At 34.5% G+C, this 23,119-nt stretch overlaps 2 protein-coding genes across 2 annotated transcripts in view; both read left to right on the forward strand.

Moving 5' to 3' along the window:
• Positions 1-15,365, forward strand: part of LOC146165636 (reelin-like) — a 65,291-nt gene extending 49,926 nt beyond the window's left edge. The window contains exons 52-68 of the mRNA XM_083380992.1: positions 621-820; positions 1,390-1,524; positions 2,346-2,407; positions 2,877-3,040; positions 3,626-3,840; positions 4,439-4,631; positions 5,966-6,239; positions 7,414-7,551; positions 8,560-8,688; positions 9,237-9,415; positions 9,878-9,957; positions 10,353-10,508; positions 11,062-11,219; positions 12,920-13,190; positions 13,868-14,066; positions 14,488-14,582; positions 15,047-15,365. Coding sequence (XP_083237118.1) covers positions 621-820; positions 1,390-1,524; positions 2,346-2,407; positions 2,877-3,040; positions 3,626-3,840; positions 4,439-4,631; positions 5,966-6,239; positions 7,414-7,551; positions 8,560-8,688; positions 9,237-9,415; positions 9,878-9,957; positions 10,353-10,508; positions 11,062-11,219; positions 12,920-13,190; positions 13,868-14,066; positions 14,488-14,582; positions 15,047-15,191 — 2,793 coding nt within the window. The 3' untranslated portion in view covers positions 15,192-15,365. The remainder of the gene's footprint in view (positions 1-620; positions 821-1,389; positions 1,525-2,345; positions 2,408-2,876; positions 3,041-3,625; positions 3,841-4,438; positions 4,632-5,965; positions 6,240-7,413; positions 7,552-8,559; positions 8,689-9,236; positions 9,416-9,877; positions 9,958-10,352; positions 10,509-11,061; positions 11,220-12,919; positions 13,191-13,867; positions 14,067-14,487; positions 14,583-15,046) is intronic.
• Positions 15,366-16,983: 1,618 nt separating this feature from the next.
• On the forward strand, positions 16,984-23,026 carry LOC146165638 (uncharacterized). The gene is made up of 7 exons (XM_083382690.1): positions 16,984-17,090; positions 18,141-18,227; positions 18,629-18,730; positions 19,280-19,434; positions 19,839-19,944; positions 21,268-21,408; positions 22,221-23,026. The coding sequence occupies exons 1-7, from the start codon at positions 17,020-17,022 to the stop codon at positions 22,435-22,437; spliced, it is 879 nt and encodes a 292-aa protein (XP_083238816.1). The 5' UTR covers positions 16,984-17,019; the 3' UTR covers positions 22,438-23,026.
• The last annotated feature ends 93 nt before the right edge of the window (positions 23,027-23,119 follow it).

Consider the following 23,119-nt stretch of genomic DNA (forward strand, 5'->3'; position numbering starts at 1 on the left):
ATTACTCGACTGAGTCAAATAATCTTGGATTTTGCGCCTAAATTTTTATTGAAAAAGTGCAAAATTTTTTTACATTTGAAAAACGTTTAGATCAAAAACATTTAACATGATTGAAAGAATATCAATATCTTTATTCAGTGATGTCAACATTCTTTGTAGTAAAGTTTCATATTGTTTCACTTAAAATGTACCGCGGTTAAGCCTTTTTAATGGAAATAAGCCAACAAATGACGTCACAGCCATAAACAATTAAGTAATCGCGCGCTACTCGCAACTTAGTCATGTCCATCACCTGGAAAAACCCGAGTATACCTCAGGATTGCAGCAGAATATTCACAAAACCTATAAATTCCATATTTTGAATCAGAATTTGAATTGTCTAATAATTACGTCATGTGTAAATCGTGGTAGATTTATCATTTTTAGCATAGGCTTCAAATTTCACCCAAAACAAATTAAAGACATAAATATACGGTGTAGAAATGTTCCATCCTTTACGTACTAATAGATCTGTGGTCGTAATTAGTCTTCATATGACGTCACAATCATAAAAATCGCGTAATCTCGCTACACGCCACTTAGTCGAGTCCATCAACCATATAAACCCGAGTTTACTCCAGGATTGCAGCAGACTACTCGTCACCAAACCGCTCAACACAAGCAAGGCGGATTACGTCCAGTTTACGTTCCGTTTCGCTTGCCACGGCTCCGCGCCGACCAATCGCGATCAAGGCGTCATGCTTGACTTTACGCGGAACGGCGGGGTGACCTGGAGTAACCTCCACGAACTCTACTACACTGATCACGTGGATAAAGCTGGGTGAGACAACATTAATCAAAATAATACGAAATTAAGGATTACAGCAAAAGAAAAAACGAATTTGTGCAGAAATAATACATGTATGGTAAAAAATGATATTAGATTGTTATTTTAAAATTATAAGTTCGTCGCCAAAACGAAAATGCAAACATTTCGTTTAACAATTAAACATGAAACGTTAAAACCAGCGGTTCCCAACGTTGTTAGGTAATTACGAGTCACAAATTAACTACCATTAAAGACTGACGCCCTAGTTTTTAAATACTAGACACTGTTTCAAACCATAGCCAATAAAGGTAAACAATAGTGGACATTCTTAATAGTTTTTGGATATAACTGGTGCACGATCATCTGGCGATATTTCTATAGTTGGAATTGTTTTATTCTATTTTTCATTACAGTCATCCGCATAATTCTCTTGATACATTCTTTTTCCCTTTTCCCAGGATCGTGAAAATCCAATTTATTGCAATTTTTCCCGACTAGGTTCGCGAACATACAATTTATATCAACTTTTTCCCTCAATAAGTTCGTGGTTATCCAATTTATATCAACATTATCCTCTTTAGGTTCGTGAACATCCTGCTCCCAGATGAAGCGAAGGATGTTGGAGTGATGTTCAGATGGAGACAACCTCGCCACCAGGGGGCGTTAAAGCAGGATTGGGCGATTGACAATCTCATCATTAGTGGAAAAAAGCAAGAGTACGTGTGTTTAAATATATATAAATACAAACGCATATGGCATTATAGTAATGCAAAAGGCCGTTTAATCCAGAAAGACTTTAAGAGTAAGTGTGTTTAGACATATCCAGCTGTGATATATATATAATATTTGTAGGCATTAATCTCATTATTAGTGGAAGAAAGCAAGAGTACGTGTGTTTAAATATATATAAATACAAACGCATATGGCATTATAGTAATGCAAAAGGCCGTTTAATCCAGAAAGACTTTAAGAGTAAGTGTGTTTAGACATATCCAGCTGTAATATATATATAATATTTGTAGGCATTAATCTCATCATTAGTGGAAGAAAGCAAGAGTAAGTGTGTTTAAATATATATAAATACAAACGCATATGGCATTATAGTAATGCAAAAGGCCGTTTAATCCAGAAAGACTTTAAGAGTAAGTGTGTTTAGACATATCCAGCTGTAATATATATATAATATTTGTAGGCATTAATCTCATTATTAGTGGAAGAAAGCAAGAGTACGTGTGTTTAAATATATATAAATACAAACGCATATGGCATTATAGTAATGCAAAAGGCCGTTTAATCCAGAAAGACTTTAAGAGTAAGTGTGTTTAGACATATCCAGCTGTAATATATATATAATATTTGTAGGCATTAATCTCATCATTAGTGGAAGAAAGCAAGAGTAAGTGTGTTTAAACGGTGTAAAGCGTAAAACCAATAAAATAACTCAGCGAAGTTTATTTTTTAATCCAGAGTTGTTTCTTACTTTATTTTATATTAACGGTGGGAAAACATGATTTAACCAAGTTTCAATTGTTTGCAGCAAAATGTTGAGCGATGCTTTTGTGATATCAGAGCGTTTGGTCGACTCAAGTGGACTTTACTGTGAGTTTTTTGACAAAATGGTTGTTTATTGCATTCTGTCACACTTTATCGCCCAATATAAAATATTTTAATCTGCAGTAAATTTTTAATATAAAATTTATAGCAGTCTAATATTTTATGGTTGATGCTAAATTCAAAGTTGGTAATTTATATAAAAATTAGTTTAAATTAAAATGTAACAAATAAAGTATGGTTTATTTAAAATCTAAAAAACTATAAGTAAACTGTGAAAATAGTTTAAAAACATGTTTATTTTTATAATAGTATTGTTTTCTAGTGGCCCGCTCTTCGATTATACAATGCGCCTAAGGTTTTTTTTTGTTTTTGTATTTTTATATAATTTTAAAAGTATCACAAAAAGTCGCAGCAAAACTAATTTTTAAATTCATTTTTTAAATTATTTTCTTTCTTCAAATAATCTCTCCAAACAACTTTCGCGCCAATTTACTTTCACACCATTGGTGCGCAGTGGACCGCGACGACAAGGACATGTGGCGTTTCTATGACAACACAGAACCGACGAGCTTCTGCGGTCGTAGTGACGTCATAAAGGCAGGAGTGAAGCCGGGACTGGACGCTTCTGTCGGAACAAAGGACTTTATCGCAACTGAGGGATACATCCTGCAATACACGGTCAGTGTACGATAATATCGTATCGAAACCGATAGGATGTTCGATAATATCGAAGTGTATTCGATATGGTTATCCGATATAATAAATAGCGCTAATTGGAAAAATAATTCTGATTTCAGAGTTACCATATCCGATGCCAACAGTTAATTAAAAAAAGTGTGCAAAAATACGAAATAAAAGCACAACGACTAAAAAAAGCAAAAAAACAAAAAAAAACAAGACAAGAATAAACCTCCTTTAGCTCATACCTGGGCAAACAACGGCCCACTTTAAACAAAAATGTTTGCGCATTTATGAGCCTTTATATTATTTCTTAATTTAAGAATATTTAATAATAAATTACTCATGTAAAGCATCCTAACCTATTCCTACTCTTACCAGCTTGTCAAAACAAGTATATATAAAGCTTATTTTTAAAATGAATCACAAGATGTAGTATGTGTATTCGAGATCCCTTTTTTGGCACGGCATGTTAAGACATTTTCTGTTTCTATGCAACACGCTGTCTATATAATTGCCCGCCCCTGCTTTAGCTCTTTCTTATTTCTTCGCAACTAGACTTAATACTTCTATTTTTTTTTTCAGATAGTAGTTTTGTGCCAAGACGTCCAGATCCACCATCAACCAGTCCACGTCCAATACTCCCTCGACTTCGGGGACACCTGGCACTATATGACGTCACAATGCCTGCCGTCCAACCCCGATTGTTACGTCAAAGAGATGACGCAACCCTCGGCGCATTTTGTGGGCCCTGATTGGCAGAGAAAGACGATTTGGTTCCAAGATAGTTTGACCAAAAGGTAAAGTTTTTATAAAACAACGTTTTCTCACATTAAAGTGTCCAACGGTTCAATTTAATTTAACTATCTACTTGTTAAGTGCCCAACAGTCTTAATTAGTAAGAAAAATTTTATAGACGTTCCAAAAATGTCGTTTCCTTTCCAATATTTACAAGTTTTTCTTTCGTGACTCAGTTTTCCAAACTTTCATATTCAAGTTTTTCCAACTATTCCAACTTTGCCAACTTTTCAATTGCGAACTTTTACTCTTAAGCGCAGTGTTAGTCAAATTTTTGGGATAGTACACACTTTTACTTTTACTGAAAAACTTGTCCACCCCAGAGGCAATACACTAAAGTTCCTCACAAAAACGATTATCAAGATAAATATTTTGTTGTGATGTTACAAATAGAGTATATCTTAAGCGCAGCGTACTCTTAAATACATGTTGTGCCATCTATTATACACTCCAGTCAGTCCGCTAATAAATTTATTTATTTGTTGATACCTGATCATAGGCTTATTGTAATGCGGAATCTGGTGCACCCTTTAACAGTTCTAGTACACCCAGTTGAAAAGAACCTCGCTAAATCCTCACATAAATGTCTGTTCCAACCAGGCCGGTTCGGTTCCGGTTCCATCAGAACGCTTCCGACGTCGTCTGGGCCCTGGACCAGCTCTTTATCGGCCCCTCGTGTCCGGACGCCTGCGGAAACCGGGGAGATTGCACAAAAGAGGGGGTTTCCCGTCAGCGGTGCGTGTGCGACCCAGGATTCACCGGACCCAACTGTTACCTCAACCAACACACCAAGGTGAGAAAAAGGTTAAAATTACCTGACGGGTGTCTATTTTACCTTGGTATCACCGTTTTTTGGGGGGTAGTAAAATACTAAAATTATTACTTGCACCATAACCCAAAAGGTAAAAAAGGCGAAAATGTTGACCTTCTGTCAATGCTCAGTTTAACTCAGGCCCTACATCCACATGGCGGCACCATTTCCCTTTGGGAGAAAGATGGTCCTGCTGACCGGGCTCGAGCACTACTGGCACTTTTTCCTGCCTACTTTTTGGACCATCAAAAAAAGCCACTAAAAAAATGATAAAAAATTATAAAGAATAAAACTATTATGAAAGCATATACAACTGCTGAAATATTCTCCGAAGATTAGGTTTTATGTTTGACTAGTTGACAAAATAGTTCTGTTAATTTACAACAAAACAAAACAAAATGTTGACCAAGAATGTAATCAACTCTTAATTATTTACGAAACATTTACCCAAATCTTACTTCAACCAACATACTAAGGTGTTATAACTCGTTGAGGTAAAAGGAAATAAAACTTGTAAAAGTGCTGTAAAGATTAACTTTAATTTTAAAAATTATTTACCAAAAACATTTAAAAAAAATTAATACTTTACTAAAATTGACCAAGTTGTTACTTGGACTAGGATTAAGGTTAAAGAACTGAAAAAAAAGCAAAGATTCAACTTAATATAAAACTTAAAAAACAAAAATATTTATACCACAGACGAAACTCTTACTACTCTAAAATTTTCAATGAAACATTCACACATATTTGTGTCTACAACTGAAATCTAGCCCTTCTGAAGTTGCTTTTTGACCAACGATTACGGCTTACATATCATTGATTGGTCAAAAAGCAGCTTCAGAAGGGCTAGATTTCAGTTGTAAACACACATATGTGTGTGTATGTTTCTACGAATAATGATATGGTACAGTAAATCCCCTTAAATGTTAAGTTGCTTGTACTAACAGATTGAGCAAGCATTCGCGTTAGGTTGTTTTTCGACTCGCTTCTCTCTGAGCCAACATAGCTCAGTTGGTAGAGTGGCGGTCCCGGCTTGACCGGAGGTCGTGAGTTCGAACCTCACTGCAGGCTAGTTGTTTTTCTAGTCTGCACTGCTTGCATCATAGATCAACAGACTCGGTGAGTCTGCGATGGCTTTCGGTACTCTCTAAAAAAAAGTACTAATAGGTTAGAGCTCATTTATCAAAGTAATATTTCGAATTTTATGCTCCATATAAACCAATTAATCGATTACATTGGAAAACACTTGTTTTTCGGTGAGAAATTGTACTTTAGGCAAAAAACGCCACACTTCAAATAAAAAAACTTTTTTCCAGACTTACTTGAAGGACACTTTCAACAAACGAAGTGTCGGCAACTCACAGTGGGATCTTATGGAAGCGGACAAGCTCAGTTCTGAGTGTGGTCACTTAAGTGACGGTACCGCACTCACATTTGAGGGAGTGGGTCCAAGACAAGTCGCCACTAAAGCACTGGACCTTAGGGACGCCACCTTCGTACAATACCGCGCTCTGATTGGCGGAGAAGGCGCGTGCTTACCAGTGCGTGACCGTGACGACGGGATTATCCTGCAGTACACAACCGACGGAGGCGAGTGGTGCCTAATCGAATACTGATTGTTTAATCAGATTGTTTTTGTACTTTTGCTTACGTTCAAAATGGTATTAGTTAGGCACGACAGATATTATAGTAATATTGCTGTGTATCTAAAAAGATTTTTTTAAGCTTGGTTTTGGTGGACGCCAACAATTTAAGAGCAACTATTTCACCTAAGTATGGAAAAATAAACAAAAGAATCCTACGAATTATTCATTGAAGAAGGGTATATATAGAGCTATCAATTAAAACGCCCTATACAAGCACCAATCTAGTGCATACATAAAGTAGATGTTTAGAAAAGTATTTTGGTTAAAAAAAATAAAGGTTTACTTTGATGGTAACTCATTTCTTATCTTTAAGCAAATTGTGAATTTACATACCAAGGTAAATCATAAACTAAACTTTCATATAATTATTCATTAAGGTACATTTCTTTCGTATCGTTTTGGAAACCCTTTTTGAAGTAGGCTATATTTCGAGCTATCACTTAAAAAAACCTTAGAAGATATAAATGAGGTCTGGTATTTTTGGTTAAAAAAATCCGGTATTTTGGCTAAAAGTTAAACATTCCTTAACATTAAACAAATTATGGATCTATGGACCAGGTTAAATCATAAGCTAAAGTTTTATTTAACTAATTCATTTACATTCATTAATGGAATGTTTTCAAAACATCATTTAATATTTATCACAAAGTACCCACCTGCTAACACCGATTGTGTAAATACTGTTAATACATCCATCACAAGAACAACTGTCCTTGTTGTGTCCTCCATTTCCGGAAGGCCAAATGTAAATGGAATGTAGCAAAAGTATGGAAATGTTTTTTTCGTATCGTATGGGACACACTTTTGGTGTATAATATCGAGTACCGGAATAAAGTACTAAATATCGCGCATCTATGACTTGCCTTAAACTGGAATGCATAACCCAGAAGCATAAATTACTTCAAACCTAAATTATAAACTTCGGAAGCATAATGGTAAGACATAGTAAGAATATCAAAGCCCATACAAATGTAGATATGATTTTGAGCTTTGAAAAAAGTTTTGAAAAATCTTTATTAGAAAATGAATAAAGATTTTTCCCAAAACGTTCAAAATGCTATCTACATATGTATGGGCTTTGAAATGCTTATTGAATTATAAACATATTTTATTTCCAGGAATAAGTTGGTCTGTTCTCAATGAAGTCGACGCATTTAACGCAACCGGACATTATTACGTCACATTGCCCCTGGTTGCCAGGAGCAATGCTACACAGCTCCGCTGGTGGCAGGCTTATGAGATTAATCCGACCACAGGTGGGCGATAAATAGCTACTAGGTGTGGAATTAAAACTACAGAGAAACTTTAGTTGAGTGGGGATATTTATTAATATTATAGATTTTATCTCAAAATGTTCTTCCACATTTAATAGCAATTAATTGTTATTGAGAAAAAATAACATTTAAAATCATCAAACATACTTGGGCTTTACAGTTAAATATGTATTTTTTATAAGCAAGTTCGCCAGCAATCAATTGAAGTTGACGAAAATAAACCTAAGGAATTTTTTTTAAAAACGGCTTGAAATTGCTAAATTGAACATTTTGAAGAGTTGCATAACAATGTTTGTTAAATGCTGACAACATACAAGGTCCATGTTTGACAGCAATCAATTACTGTTAAAAAATAACTTTTGTATAACATTTAAAATCATCAAATCTACTTAGCTTTTGCGGATAAAGAACATATTTGGCAAGCCGAGTTACTAAACCTAATCCGTTTTTTACTAGCAGGTTTCTGCAGCATTTAATTTAATTTTACGCAACAAACATTAAGGATTTTTTTTATGTTTTTAAAACGGCCTTCGGGCAACATGCAAATGTCACTTGCCGGTAAACCTCACTGCAAATTATTCGAACCGGATTAAATAGAATCTAATTTACCAGAAAACTGCGCTTTTCTCTCAACCTGGTGGTGGTACTTTTTTATATTGCCGGCAAGGACAGATCCAGGGTTTTAGGTGTTTGGTTTGAAGGGGTAGAATTGAAAATCGTGTGCAAACATGCCTTTGTATAGTCAAGTTGGTCAAACGTTCATTTTACATTTTACAAAGATACGTACGGCTATTTAAAAAACTATTTTAAACAAAATAGGCTAAGACACATCACAAAAACAACTTTGATTTAAGTTAACGCGAAAAATTGCATTTACATTGTTAAAATATGCAAAAAATACAGGTTTAAAAAAATAAAAGTTTTACTTCTGTGCTGTTTTGAAACCAGGTATATTCCCATTTTGACATTTTACTTTAACTTGTTGTTCAGGTTTGGCGGGAATGGGCGCCGACCGCGCTGGATGGGCGATTGATGACGTATACATTGGAGGTCAAGAGGTCAACGTGCACGACCTTGACGCTGACCTTGAGCCAAGCAGTCTACCTCCTGGAAACATCGGTAAAAATATGATAAAAGTTAAAACTTAAATTTTTGGAACGTTTTTGTCGCATTTATTTTCCAAATTTTAGAAGAATATACAGCGAGAAAAAAAAATGGAATTAAATCTTGTGGTTATGTAATATTTAGGTGGTAATCGTTAACAAGGGGTGCATGTATTTCTTCAGGTGTGTGGATAAAAACAATTTGGCGCCTTCTTGAATGTAAATAGATTCATTTCAAGTTTGGAACGAAAAGACAATGTTTTTAAAGTCTACTTGTTTTATGGGCCCAAGCCTGTCAAACAAATATTTTTAGGGGCTCATTGTGAAAACAGTTTAAAAAACCCTCGTTTAAAACACGATATCAATACATTTATTATGTGCTTTGAAGTTAAATAGACATTAATTTTCCTCTCAAACTATTGTTAGGTGTTTAATGGAAATTGTTTTGTAAAGACGTTTTAAAAATCGCACTCGCTTCTAAATACAGTTGTTATTTTAAGTCTTGCAATAAACTATGAAGAACAATTTGCAAAAACTGCCATTCTGGTCATCTTTATTCAAAAGGTCCACTCCCAGATGAAGAATTTGATTTCTTTCCAAACGCGGTCGTCGGCTTTAACCAATGCGGTGGCGAGGTTGGATCACGTGACCTTATGTGGCCCAATCATAACGCAGAGTCACTGGAGCAGAGTTTAACAACTCGTGAAATGTTGATTTCGACTGCATTCCAAATTGAGTTTAAAGTAAGGAAATCTTTTTTTAAAGACACTTTGGTATTTAAGAGGGGCTGGCCGAACTTAGTGAATCAAATAAGGATTATTTTGCAAGCAAGGTTTGGCTAAAAAGACAACTAGCCTCTGGTGAGGTTCGAACTCATAACTTCGGCCAAATCGGACCCGTCGCTTTACCAACTGAGCTACACGAGCTCAGAGGGGAGCAAGTCGAGAAACACATATAGCAGAATGGCGTTATCGTTAGTCAGTACGACTTCTGACTAGATTCCAGTTGTACATATTCATGTATGAATCGTGATTTAAAGTCATCAATTGTTTTTCTTACCTTTTAACTACTTTTAATAATTTTATTGCGACTATACTCTATGTTTGTGTTCTAACAGTTAGCCCTCTTTACCTAGCAAAGCAAATAAGTTTGAGATTAAAAAAGCATTGTTATTTGTTGTAACCTTAACTATTCTGATTTTATAGATCAAAATCGGCTGCTCCGAGACTACAGATCTTTGCTCACGTGACTTTCCAGTCAAGCTTCAGTTTAGGGAAAACCCCGCGTAAGCTGATTTTAATAAATCGAATTATTTTTAATCAACTTCAAGTTTAAGATTTTTTAAAACGTATTTGTTTACATAGAACCCCCAATAATATACAAGATTTTTGGTTCAAACAAATGCTGCTGAAAAAGTGAAAGCATAAAACACGGCCATAAAAAAAAAAATATAATAATGCCTGGAGATTGTAGTAAGACGTAATAACAATTTAAAGCCCATATAGAAGAAGGAAGCATTTTAAACGTTTCGAAAAGAGAAGAAACGTTCAAAATGATACTTACTTCTTTATGGGCTTTGATATTCTTATTAGGCCTCAAATGGTTTCGCATCTGCATAAGACATATTATACCACTATATCAATGTTTTAACAAATTCTTCCTCTATATTCCGATTGTCAGGTATCCATGGCAACTTGTACGTCACAATTGCTTCACGAGCACGAGTCCTGCGTCACAATGCATTCCATTCATCCATTACGATGCGTCGGTTTACACGCTTGACCGCACACACACGTGGACACGTGTCATCATCCCATTGGACAAAATAGAATCCGGGTAACCGCTTAGAGCGAATTGTTTTAAGCTTTTATTTGGCTGCGATGTTAAAAAAAATATTACATCCAACTTGTTATAATACATTCCAACTTAGAAAAACCCAATTTAATATGCATCCAACTTGTTTTCAACTTAGGTTCTCCCAATTTAATATACATTCCAACTTGTTTTCAACTTAGGTTCTCCCAATTTAATATACATTCCAACGTTTTTTCCAACTTAGAAAACCCCAATTTACAATACATTCCAACTTGTTTCCAACTTAGGTTCTCCCAATTTAAAATATATTCCAACTTGTTTTCAACTTAGGTTCTCCCAATTTAAGATACATTGCAGCTTATTTCCAACTAAGGACAACCGAATTAAATATACATTTCAACCTGTTTTCAACTAAGGACAACCCAATTTAATATACTTTCCAACTTGTTTGCAACTTAGGACAACCATATATATTCCAACTTGTTTGCAACTTAGGTTCTCCCAATTTAAGATACATTGCAGCTTATTTCCAACTAAGAACAACCATATATATTCCAACTTGTTTGCAACTTAGGACAACACAGTTTCGTTGGATCCAGCGCGGAGGCGCCAGCAGCCGATATTCTTGGGCGTTAGATGACATTTACATCGGCCCGAAGTGTCCGGCTTATTGTACCGGGCATGGGAAGTGCACCAGGGGAGCTAAGTGTGTGTGCGATGTCGGTTACTCAGGTAAGATATTGTTCCTGACAACAACAGTTTATTTTCAAGTTTTTATTGGAATCCAGTAGCACACATCTAAAGTGATTAGAATGATTTAGAATTTGAAGAATGGATCACAAATAATGTATTATGATTATTTTTTGCATTTCATTAAAAACTTATCACATTTTGGTTTTGATAAATTGCTTTACGATGGGCTTTAAAAAATTAGTTTTGTGGTTATAGCTTTAAATTTGAATTTCTACAGCAAACTAAAGTTCTAAAAAAAACAATTGCCTATTGCAGAGGTCCGCAAATACTTTTTGGCGCGACCCAAAATTACAAGTACCGAGGTCTCGCGACCCAAATACTTCGAATTTTTTTAATAAAATAGCTTTGCTAAAAAAAACACGATAATTTATTGTGTTTCCATTCATTAAGACAGATCTACATGTTAAGGGTTTTTAAAGAGAAAGGGTTCTGTAACACAACTGAAAAGATGCCTTGAGTTTTACTACTTTTGATGTCTCATTTGTATGACAAATATGATTTAGCAACCAATATGGGTTGCAGGCTTGCAGCCCCACCAATTACCCGACACACGTCCGCTATTGCGCTTTCTTAGTGCAATAATTACTGGCAAGGTGTGTAATGATTTTTTTGCGCGAATCACTAAAAATTCCCGACGTCTCATTGCAATTGATTTAGGAAACTCAACATTATAAGGCTCGCATCTAAGGATTTTGGGACACGATGTAACGAAGAGAACTTACGACTCTTTGGTTACAGAAACGGGATAAAAAATGAAAGAGAGTTTTTTTTTAAACATATACCACGAAGTAAACCCAGATTGCGGTAAGCAGATCAGTTTGGTGTGGTAATGGCCAAAATAGTGTTGGATTGCAAGCGCTCTTTGCCACCACCTGGATTGAACGAACACTAACAACTTTTTACGGGGCTTATAGTGTATATATTTTGCGTGACAATTTAAGTCGCGCTCAAAGTAAGACGGCTATCTTGTATACAATTCAGTGTACTAATGGAAACAATTAGAAAACTAAAAATATAGGCCTCTATTAATAAGGCTTTCGCGACCCAAACTGAATTAAAACATAAACCTTCGTTATAGTTGTACATCTTTCAAAATTTAGTTTTTACTCCATTAGGACATATTTACAGCAAGGCCGAATCAGCTCTAAATTGCAATGTCCCCTTAGATCGTGCAGCCGAATATCTCGGCTTGCTATGCAATACGGCGGCGTCACCGCCTAGGTCGTCTCGTAACAACGACCTTCCTCTGCAACCTCAAGCTTCACGCGGTACTGGGAACGGAAAAGTTCGAAAAATTAAACAACACATTAGAATGTTCTATAACAGCCTTTCCTAGCCTGTGGTAAATTAACCCCAGGAGGTGAATTTACTTGTTTTTAGGGGTTAAATCATCAGTTGGTGGGTCAGAAAATTGTGCCAGCTTAACTACAGACATAGCGTAGTTACCATCATAGGCTGGTGGAGCTCGATTTTTGGTCGAGGAGTTCTAGTTCTAGGTTGTTTTTTTTTTCAATTAAGCTCTGAAGAACTGTGTATTTTAATGAATGTTGTACATCTTTTTCAAAATTTAGTTTAACTTCGGCGTATGAGAGCGCCAGCTGAATCACAAGACAATAATTTATTTATTTATATTCTTTTAAACATGCTTAAATTTTAGTGTTCCCTTATTTTACTTCCAGGTCTCGATTGTGGAACGCTGATCAACTCTGCCCACATTCGTGACTTCAGGGAGAGCTTTGAACTTCCAACTCCCATAGAAGAAATCCTTGCAAGGGCTGCCATTGCTAAGGGGGCTAAAGTACCCCTCAAATGGAGCTCTATAGAGGGTGGTGTGGTGGGTTACGGGGGCTGTGGGTCACTCAGGCCCTACGGTTATGGAAGAACTGTGTATTTTAATGGATGCGGACGAAGAGAGATTCAAACTGTCGAGATGGATCTAGTTTTGGGAGGGTGAGTTAAATCGTTGTAAATTAAATTTACAATATAATTTATTTATCCTTTACAATACAATTATCAAACAATTTTTCTGTCAGACTCCACAGGGCTAAGTGAGAGGACGAAACATAGTTCTTTTTTAATAATCCTCATGTAACTTGAAAAACTAAAACAGCAACAAAAATATGATTAAACATGTTATACCAATAAAACATTATCGTTAATAAGAGCACTCTAGACACGATTATTTAGTTTTGTTTTGTGATTACATCTTTTTTCTGTAGTATAGTGAAGTTGTCGTTTGGAAAACTTATTTTTGCCATACTTTTCATTTTAGATTTTTGATGGTAATTTTAAAAGAAGCTGTTGGTGAATGACAAGTAACAAATGCGTTTTAAATCCATGTTTACCTTTTAATAACTTGTTTACCTTACAATTCGGAAACAAACAAACACAACTAAGTTAGCAAAAACATGTTTATTAGACAGCCCTCGTTAAACAGTCTATTTCATGGTTAAGCTTTATAGCACGTTACGTCACACCAAACACTGACATCAAATTAAATTAAATGCTGCTGTGACGTCACTGCTAATACTCAATTTCAACCAACTTGGAAACCAACTATAAACATATAAAAAAGTTTTGCAAAAAAATGTTCATTACATAATTTACAACTTTCTTATTTTCCCCAGGCATCTTCATTACGTCATCCAGATCGGATCTGTAACCTCCCGCTCATCGTGTCGTGTAAATACCTCGCGCTCATCCGGTCAATCGAGCGTTCTGCTTGAGTACACAACCAACAATGGAGTCACGTGGCATCTCATGGTCGAGAACAGAGTCGGGCATTTCCTCAAACCGAAACTGGTCTCGGTGAAATTTGGGCCAGAGGTAAGAGATGTCATATTTTTGGCATAACTACAAATTGTAGTTTGTTTTCCTTATAATAACTTTTTGAGTTTGTAAAGATCATTTTAATCGTATTTAAAAAAACTTTATAAAAAAAACTATTGTTAAATCTTTTATTTTTAGGAATTTTATTATTTTTTTGCTATCGTTTGTTCCGGGGTAAATTAGTAAAGTTTATACCATGTAAATGTAGGTTTGTCAATTCTATACTTGTTCTTATAACTTAGTTGCATGTTCAGATAAAATATAACTTTGGTTTAGTCACTTGGGATCATCGATACTTTCTCTTATAACTCTCTGCTGTATTTCAGATGAAATATAACTTTTGGTTGTTTAATTCCCCCAAGTAAATGTCTGTTAGGTCATCCTTTACTTGTTTTTACAACCCTCTGTTGTGTTTCAGATGATGACGCCACACACGAAGATTAGATGGTGGCAGCCTGACCATGGTGGACCTGGACATGAACAGTGGGCTCTCGACAACATCGAAGTACTTATGTGAGTAAAACTTTGTATTGCTGTACTCAGTATTACCTGGAAATTGCTTTCCAACAACTTTATCATTTTAATTTAAAGTAGAAAAAAACACAATAAATTAGACAATAATAAATTTATATTACACCGGCAGCGTTTTGAAAGGTTATAATAAAAAACAGTCTTTTAAAATCTAGCCTGTGGTGGGGTTCGAACTCACGACCTCTGCCAAACAGGGATTTTTCTATCAAATGAGATACGCTGGTATTATAAGGTTAGTTAACAAACGACAATGTTTCACAAACTTTGTATAATTTTTTAACATTTGTTCGAAAGTGTTTGTTAACTTAAACGCACTATGCACGGATCTGTAATGTAGGTAGTCAATGAATCTCAAACTCAAAAGGTTCGATTAAATCGGCATCGTCCTAATAAGAACTTTCGATACGAACTTAAATCATCAGTTAATGATTATGTTAACTGTTTAGGAACCGGGAGAACAGATACCTTAACAACCTCAACGCCCCGCCACCTCTACTGCTATCTAGGGGACGAACCGAGCTGCCATCGAAACCGTCAGGTGGCGGTAGTGCCCACAATGTAATACATCCACCTTTATTGACTCCTCCATGAAATTTGTGATATTTCCACCAACGTTTATTCAATCGTGATATTCAGCATATCCTTGTTTTATTGTTTATCATTGCTTTGTATCGAATGCCTAAATCATCTACCTTCATTTAGGTTTAGTTTATTTTGAAACATGGTTTTGATGCATTTTTAATGATTTGTAAATAAACAATCACCTCTTAATCATTGTAGCTTGAGGTTTTGTCTTCAAACTCGGGTAACATTTCTGTTTGTTAAATTGCATAAAAGAGAGTTGAAATGATAATAAAATCTTCGTATTTTATTGCTTTGTTAAATGGTACAAACACTTGCAGAAACTTATTCTGATACCCTAGCAGTGTTGTTATGTCCCTCAAGTCATTGACTTGACTTAAGTCACTTTTTGAAATGCCTTGACTTGATTTAAGTATTTTTGAAATATGACTTGACTTGGACATAAGCCTGTTTTCAAATAACTTGGGATTAAATTATTATCTCAAGTTTTGCACATTAAACACTTTTATTGCTGTATATTTGCGCACATGAGAAACAAAAAAAATGTTGTGGCGGGCCAGGCCAAAATTGTATCTTAAATTCACGCAAAATGAAGCTATAACACAAGTACGATAAAATCGCTACTATTTATTTTTAAATGCAACCTTAATTTGGATAAACGGATAAAAAGGATTCAATATTCTACTTTAAGCATTCCTCTCACAATTGAATTTCTGTGACAGCAATTTTTCCACTTGAACAATTCAGAAAAATTGAAATATTATAAATTCACACAAAAACAATGCCCTAACTAAGGGCGAACAGTTATCCTACAATACAGGTTACTGTGCAACTGCTCATTGTTGATTCAAAACCGGTTCGTAACGTTCCGGTTCGGACACAATATAAGCTGCGTTAAATCTAAAAATGTTGGTTGATAAATGTAGAGAATAATGATTAAAATTTAACTCGCATTAAATCTGGTTTCGTGACGGAATAAACAAGCATCTATTTATTAAAACATCTAAAAAAAGTAGAAAGCTACGTTTTATTTAGTGCATATTCATTTTTTTATAAAATTTTCAACATGGCATAACTTGACTCTGCAAAAATACAAGTTGTGGCGTCATGCTGGAGTGAACCGCTTTTTTGACAAGTTTGGGTTCGGTGAAGGTTCATGTTCTTTCAAAATATTCCGTTCAGTCCTGGTCCGGTTCCTTATTTGCAAAACTTTAGCAGTTAGATAGTGTGTTTATGTGTTCCATAACACAGTGAAAAAGCATGAAAATATAGCTAAAACCTTATCTTGAACAGCGCAAACGACTGTTTTAAAACGTTTTAGCAATCTGTGTTTTAGATTTAGAGTAAGGGTAAAAATAAATACAACACTGAAATATGACGACTGATAGTCAGTGAAGCGTAACGCGAGGTGAAAAAGGCAATTGTTGACATTTGGCGCGAAAAAAGAAATCGGTTCTCAAAGAAAAGAGTTTTGCGAAGCTGATAAAGGTTTTACTTATATTTTGAGAAGTCGTCTTACTTTGTTGGCTGTTACTTGTTGATAATAAAAATGCCATTACAGTATTTGCGGCAGTTTAGTAGTTAAATAATGTAGTGTTTTTGTAAACATTTACAAAATGTTTCCTGCTTCTATATGGGCTTTGATATTTATCTAACTGTGTAACACATAATAAGAATATCAAAGCCCATACAGAAGTAGGTATAATCTTGAACGTTTCAAATAACTTTTTATTTATTTTCAACATATAGAGAAGGTATGTAATACATGTTTCATAAAATGCTACTGAACTCTGTTACAGATTTAGAGTCGGGGTAAAAATAAATACAACACTGAAATATGATGACTGATGCAATCCACCAATCTCCATCAAAAGGAACTCGCTTACAAACCAGGCTACGCCACGAAAGGTATATAATTTAACTTGTGAATGGACGGGATTTAGGAAATTGCCTAATGATTTGAATTGTTATTGGAAAGTTATCCTTCTGAAAAGTATGACAGACCTCCACAAAATCTAGCGGCTGCATGGCTAAACAAATCTGAGAACCAAAGTCAAAAGTCCACACCGCTACCATAACAGGAAAAAAACAAATATATATATATATCTTTTGGGGGGTAGAGGTAGGGGGGGCGCAGGTTTAGTCTGTTGAAAAAATTGCAGGACATTTCCATAGACGCATGTGTAAGAACAGGGTTGAGATTCATCAATTCATGTGTCAATCAAAAGTTATTAGGCGAGCAACCAACAGACGGATTAAATTTGCTTCAGGCAATGCCTTAATAATGTGTTGTTATATTGAAGGGGATCCACAGTACCATATAATTTATTCAATGAAACATGGACACATATGTGTGTTAACAACTGAGATCTAGCCCTTCTGAAGCTGCTTTTTGGCCAACGATTACGGCTTACGTTTAATTAGTACACCAAAAGCCATTGCAGACTCACAGAATTTAGAGCAATTGTTGATTTGACACAAATTATGTCAATAATAAGGGAGTATATGGAATCCAAAACCATTGGCAGCAGTTTTCGCTTACTGTTAGAAGCGCAGGTTAAATCATTGGTGAAATTGTAAACAACATGCCGATTCTTATTTTGCCCGGACAATTAACCGGCAGATCAGAGCTAATACTTATGCCAAGGTGAGAAGCAATGCAACAAACATTACTAGGCAATACCAGTATTTAAGGAAAATTGTGACGAGTTGTAGTCAACGAAAAATCACATGTTTGACATTTAAAAATTTAATGTTCGAAACAGTATTAGGCCTTACCAGAACTTACTAAAATTGTGCGTTAGCTCTAACATTTAGCATAATAAATTTTACCAAATCATCAACTTCTGGGCAAAAGTGACAAGTTACAACACACATCAACTGTTAGTTTTGTATCTCCTAGTTAGACTGTGCCAACAAGTTCCAAGGTGAAATTTTATTACAATATTTTTTGTGCAGAGACAACAAACCTTACTCGAGTAAAGTTGAAGAAGACTTAAGGAGTCCACTGCGTCGTAGTCAGGATTCTTCCAACGACAGCAGAAGGTGAATATATAAAGAAAGTTAAATTTGTAATTATCTTCTTAACTTTTGGATATTCTATTTAAACTTTTATTTTATTAAACTTGTGAGTTGTAAGAATAAAAAGTGAATGCAAGTAATTTGTTTTTGTTAGGTTTGTTTAATAAGACTGCAATACCCTTCCTTAAACTATCATTTTGTTTAAACCCAAAATTCACATAACATCACATAAAATTAATGTAAATTTTATTTGTCTTTTAATCACGGGGTCTTCAGTTCTGAAATTTTGGCGTAAAAGTTTGTTTTTTTTTGAATATTTTTCAACACAAAACTGACAATAAATAAAACTGTCTTAAGTTTTAGTTTGTTGTCACTTAATATTGAGATTTTAATTTTGTGATTTTTTCTGTTTTATTTCCACACAGACCTTATCGTAGATGGTCGCAGAATCGGAGAGGGGGAGCTTTGGAAGAAAAGTTTAACTCGGAAAAGCCAAATCATCGCAGCCCAAACAATCATCATAAAAGGTTTGGTTTTAAGACAACTTTGGGCTTAGTTATTAAAAAATGTATTGTCATCAAGCTATTTTAAAAAAGTTTTAAGTCATTAAATACCCTTGATTTAACACATTATATAATTTTAATAGACTATAACAGTCTTTCTTAACTATTTGATCTATAGCCAGATCTCTATACCTCCAAATATACAGGCCACACTATTTGTTTTGTCTCACAGTTGCAATAGGTTTAAAGTATTATATGATCTAAATCCAAATTCGAAATATTTGCTGTTCATATTTTTTAATATTTGCAGATTATTTAATCTGTTAATATCTTTACCTTTTGGTCAATGGTCATATCTGTAGACCTCCAATTATAAGGGTCACAACGATTTGTTTTTTGCCTCACAGTGGCATTATACTCAAAATCTAAGTTGTAGGATGTTCATGTATTTTTTAATTTTTGCATATCATTTAGTCTAGTTATGAGTATTTGAGTTGTTGCGGTTACTCTTGTCATAAATTTTTGAATTTTTGCAGTTATTTACTCTGTTCATGAATTTATGAATTTTTGCAGAAAGAGTCGAGTTTCAGCCTCGAGCACTGATTGGGTCGATCAAATCGAGAAAGAGAATGAACTTGCCGGTGCAGTAAAGCATGAAGTCGCAAGAGTCGAGAAACGAGCGAAGCGTTTAAGCGAATGTGCCTCTCCAGATGCTACTCCTGTAGAAGGTAGTTATCTTATGATACTTGGAATTTTATCTTTTATTAATACAAGGAATTTTTTTTAGGAATAATTAAAATAACGGCTGTATTCTTTTATTGAAATTATTTCAAGATACATTCCCTTATATAATATCAACTTTTATTTAACGAAAATCTAGCTGTGCATTTTTTTCTTGTAATTTCCAAGTAATACATTATACACGGTGTTCAAGTTATTTTTTAGTATAAAATTATACAAAAAACAAAATTCTGTTTAAAGTTTTTAATAACATGTTAAAACATTACCATATCGCAATTTAAAATGGCATAGTTCAATATTGTAGACACTCATTTGTTAGATGTTTGTGTATTGTTCTACATAAATCTTGCTAAAATTCCTTATTATTTATCTTATTGCGTTTTTCTTAAAGTACCGGATGTTGAAAATGATCCGGTTGTATTGATGAGACGCGAAAAGCAATTGGAATATGGAAAGAACACGATTGCATACGACAACTATTTACAAGAAGTGCCAAGGTAGACAACAAAAAACATTTTACTCATTTCATTTGTTAAAAAGTTGATGAAACTTGAAAAACATTTAATTAATTTTTCTACAAGACATCAAACCTTTGTTATTTTTTGATACCATCAACAAAGAAACGATGAAATAGATACGAAAAACATGTGCATTTTAAATGTATTTTTGTCAATTTCTTTTTCTTTTTTGGTAAAATGTGGTGCAAGTAAAAAATAACTTGTAAAATTATATTTCAATTACTTTTTAAGCATGCTATTAGGAGTATAACAACCAGTAAATGAATATTATTTTTTATTAAATTGCATAATAGGTCAAAATTGATTTTCATCATGCTGGACTTATAGTTCACTTTACAAGTTTTTCTAGGTCATCAAATCCATTGTTCTCTTAGTAACAAAAAACAATGCATTTTTAATGAGGTGATCTATTTAATCCTTGTTAAACAATGGCTCATGCTGTGTTATACAAAATCGTTTTGAACCAGTTTACCAGGAAATATTCTGGTTCAGCTGATTATTACCCAACTGCTATCCACATGTGGGTAATTACCCATAGGTTAAGAACCACTGGCCTTGTGCCTAGATATAAACAAAAGTTTTTTGTGTCTGACCCTTAGTGTCAGTTAGATTTTTTAAGCAGCAGAGAATTTCTAACTGAAAAAAAAACAGCCTTGAAACACAGATTATTTGTAATCATGATTAAAGTTGTATCACAGTTTCATGAATAGATTTAATTTACAATTGGTAATTAAACCAAATTTTGTTGAATTTTTTTTTGTTGGTTGTAGGTAATCTTTGCCAAGCTTAAGCTAGGGCACAGGGCCAGAGTCAGACATGAACCGTAATTGCCAACCATAAGATATCACGGATAGACGGCCTTAAACTACATCAAAACCCATTTAAGGCTCACAGATTCAAAAATGCTTCTTGGCTTTGCGAGCATTTCCTGCTCAATTTTAAGGCTACTGTTTTGCCTTGTAAGAATTTCTTGCTAGATTTTAAGGCTACTGTTTTGCCTTGTAAGAATTTCTTGCTAGATTTTAAGGCTACTGTTTTGGACTAGACAGAGTTTGTTAAGAAACCAATAAGAACGCAAACCGCAAATTGTAAAGGTGAAATAAAATATGGTGGAATATTTTCCAACCACGAAATGTGGGTTGGTGATTTATGTAACACCCCTATGAGTGGATTGCACATTTGTTTGGGAGTCTGACTTTGGAATCGATTTAATTTTTTAGCCAGGGTCATACTCTGGTTATTTTTAACCCACTCTTAACTGGTGACCAAACCAAATATAACAAAGTGGTTTACAAATTGCAGGCACGAACGCACAAGATTCCACCCTTACACCCCAAACAAGTTCGCAAAATGCAGTAGAAGGTCGTGGGACGCTCAGGTGAAAATATGGAGGAAGGCTTTGCACAACTGGGAACAATTCGTAGAGGACAAGAAAAATAAAAGGTAGGTTTGAATCATATTTTACTGATTTGCTTAGTAGAATTTAAATAACAAATTTGTTTCAATTCTGTTTTGGTATGATCAGAATAGGTATCGCCCAACAACAGAATACGGTGTGCTGAATATTTATAGTTTAAACCAGTGTTTCCTGGGTTTTTTTTACCTAGCTAGCACTAATTCATTTAGTTAGGCCGGTGCATCTAAAATGCTTCCTTTTTTGTTTATAGATCTCATAGCTTAATATTTCAATAACTGTATAATAAATTAGCCGGAAAATAAAATAAAAAAAATTGTACAAAAAATATATATATATGGTTATATTTTAGAAGTAAGAAGCGCTAGTTTAAAATAATGTGAAATCCAGAGTACTATTTCACCAGCGGATGATCATAATTATTTATACATTATGTTGTTTTATAAACTTGGTAAAATGTTTATTATTTTTGCCTACTAAACATTGCAAGCTGAAACCAGCCTGCCCCTGAGCTAAAATCGTTGTCGTGTTTCAAAATGTAACTAGTTTTCTGCATCCCGAATTATTTTGTATTCAGGCAGATTAATAAAAAGAATAGATTCAGCCCATAGCAGGCAACGGCGTGAAATCCTAAAACTCTAGTTTGGTCAACAAAACTAAAACCAGTTTAGTCTTTTGGCCACTGTTCGAAAAAGTTACTTACTATATAAGATTAATTTGCATAAAAAAGCTCGGATTTAAATATTCTCCGTAAACAAAAATCTTTCGTAGGCGTTTCGAAGATACTTGTCCACCAATATATCTTTAGTTTTAAATCCAAAACTATAAACTTTCTTTTCAGGAGTATGTCAGAGACATCTAGTGAACAAGGTGTTGATGATAATAAATCCCAAGGTCTCAAAACACCCACAAAATCAGCAGAAACCAAAGAAAGAGCTGGCTCAGTTGCAGTAAATGAAGATGACAACCTCCTTGTTGATGAGACAGGCCGGCAAAATGCTGATAACAGTGACATTGACGACAGCATTTTGCTCGATGAAGAATATGAGGAGATTTGAGCAACTTTGTGTGATAATTGGGTAGTGTACCTAATTTCCTAACTATGTGGCCGAAAAAATGCGTTTTTGTAGCCGAGAAATTTTTAGTTTTTGTCTTAATTTTTTTATGTGATGAATATAACCAAGAAAGTAGCACTTCACCAACCTAAAACAAAATAAACGAACTGTCTGTATCCTTAACATTACTTCATTATGACGTTACCTTCAGATGTAACTTTGTGACGTCACATTTTGACCAGACCTTGAGACGTCGCGTAATGACGTTACAATGTGTGACGTCATTTCTGAAAAAATGGTCATGCCCCCCAAACAAAATTCCTAGTTTCGCGCCTATGTGGTCGAAAAAATTGCGTTTTTGTGGCCACGTTTATATCTCAGTTTTTCTGCCGATTATTTTATAAGAACTCAAAGATAGGACGAAACCAATTGCATTCCTTATAAGTTTTGTTTTAATGAATTTGTTGTTTACAATTTACTAAGTTGTAATAATTCTGTTACGAAAATACTTCTTCATGCATTAAGTTCACTTTTTAAACTAAATTTTTTTACAACGTATTTTTTTAGACATTTCTCGTTTATTCCAGTGCTGAGAAGCTAAGTTGTGTATCAAATGAATTCAGTTACTTAAAAAATTAAAACTTAGTCAATAATGCACATTAAAACTTTGTTATTCACATCTCAT

This window comes from Ascidiella aspersa, chromosome 2 (assembly GCF_963924565.1).
Source record: "Ascidiella aspersa chromosome 2, kaAscAspe10.2, whole genome shotgun sequence".
In the NCBI taxonomy this organism is placed as follows: Eukaryota; Metazoa; Chordata; class Ascidiacea; order Phlebobranchia; family Ascidiidae; genus Ascidiella; species Ascidiella aspersa.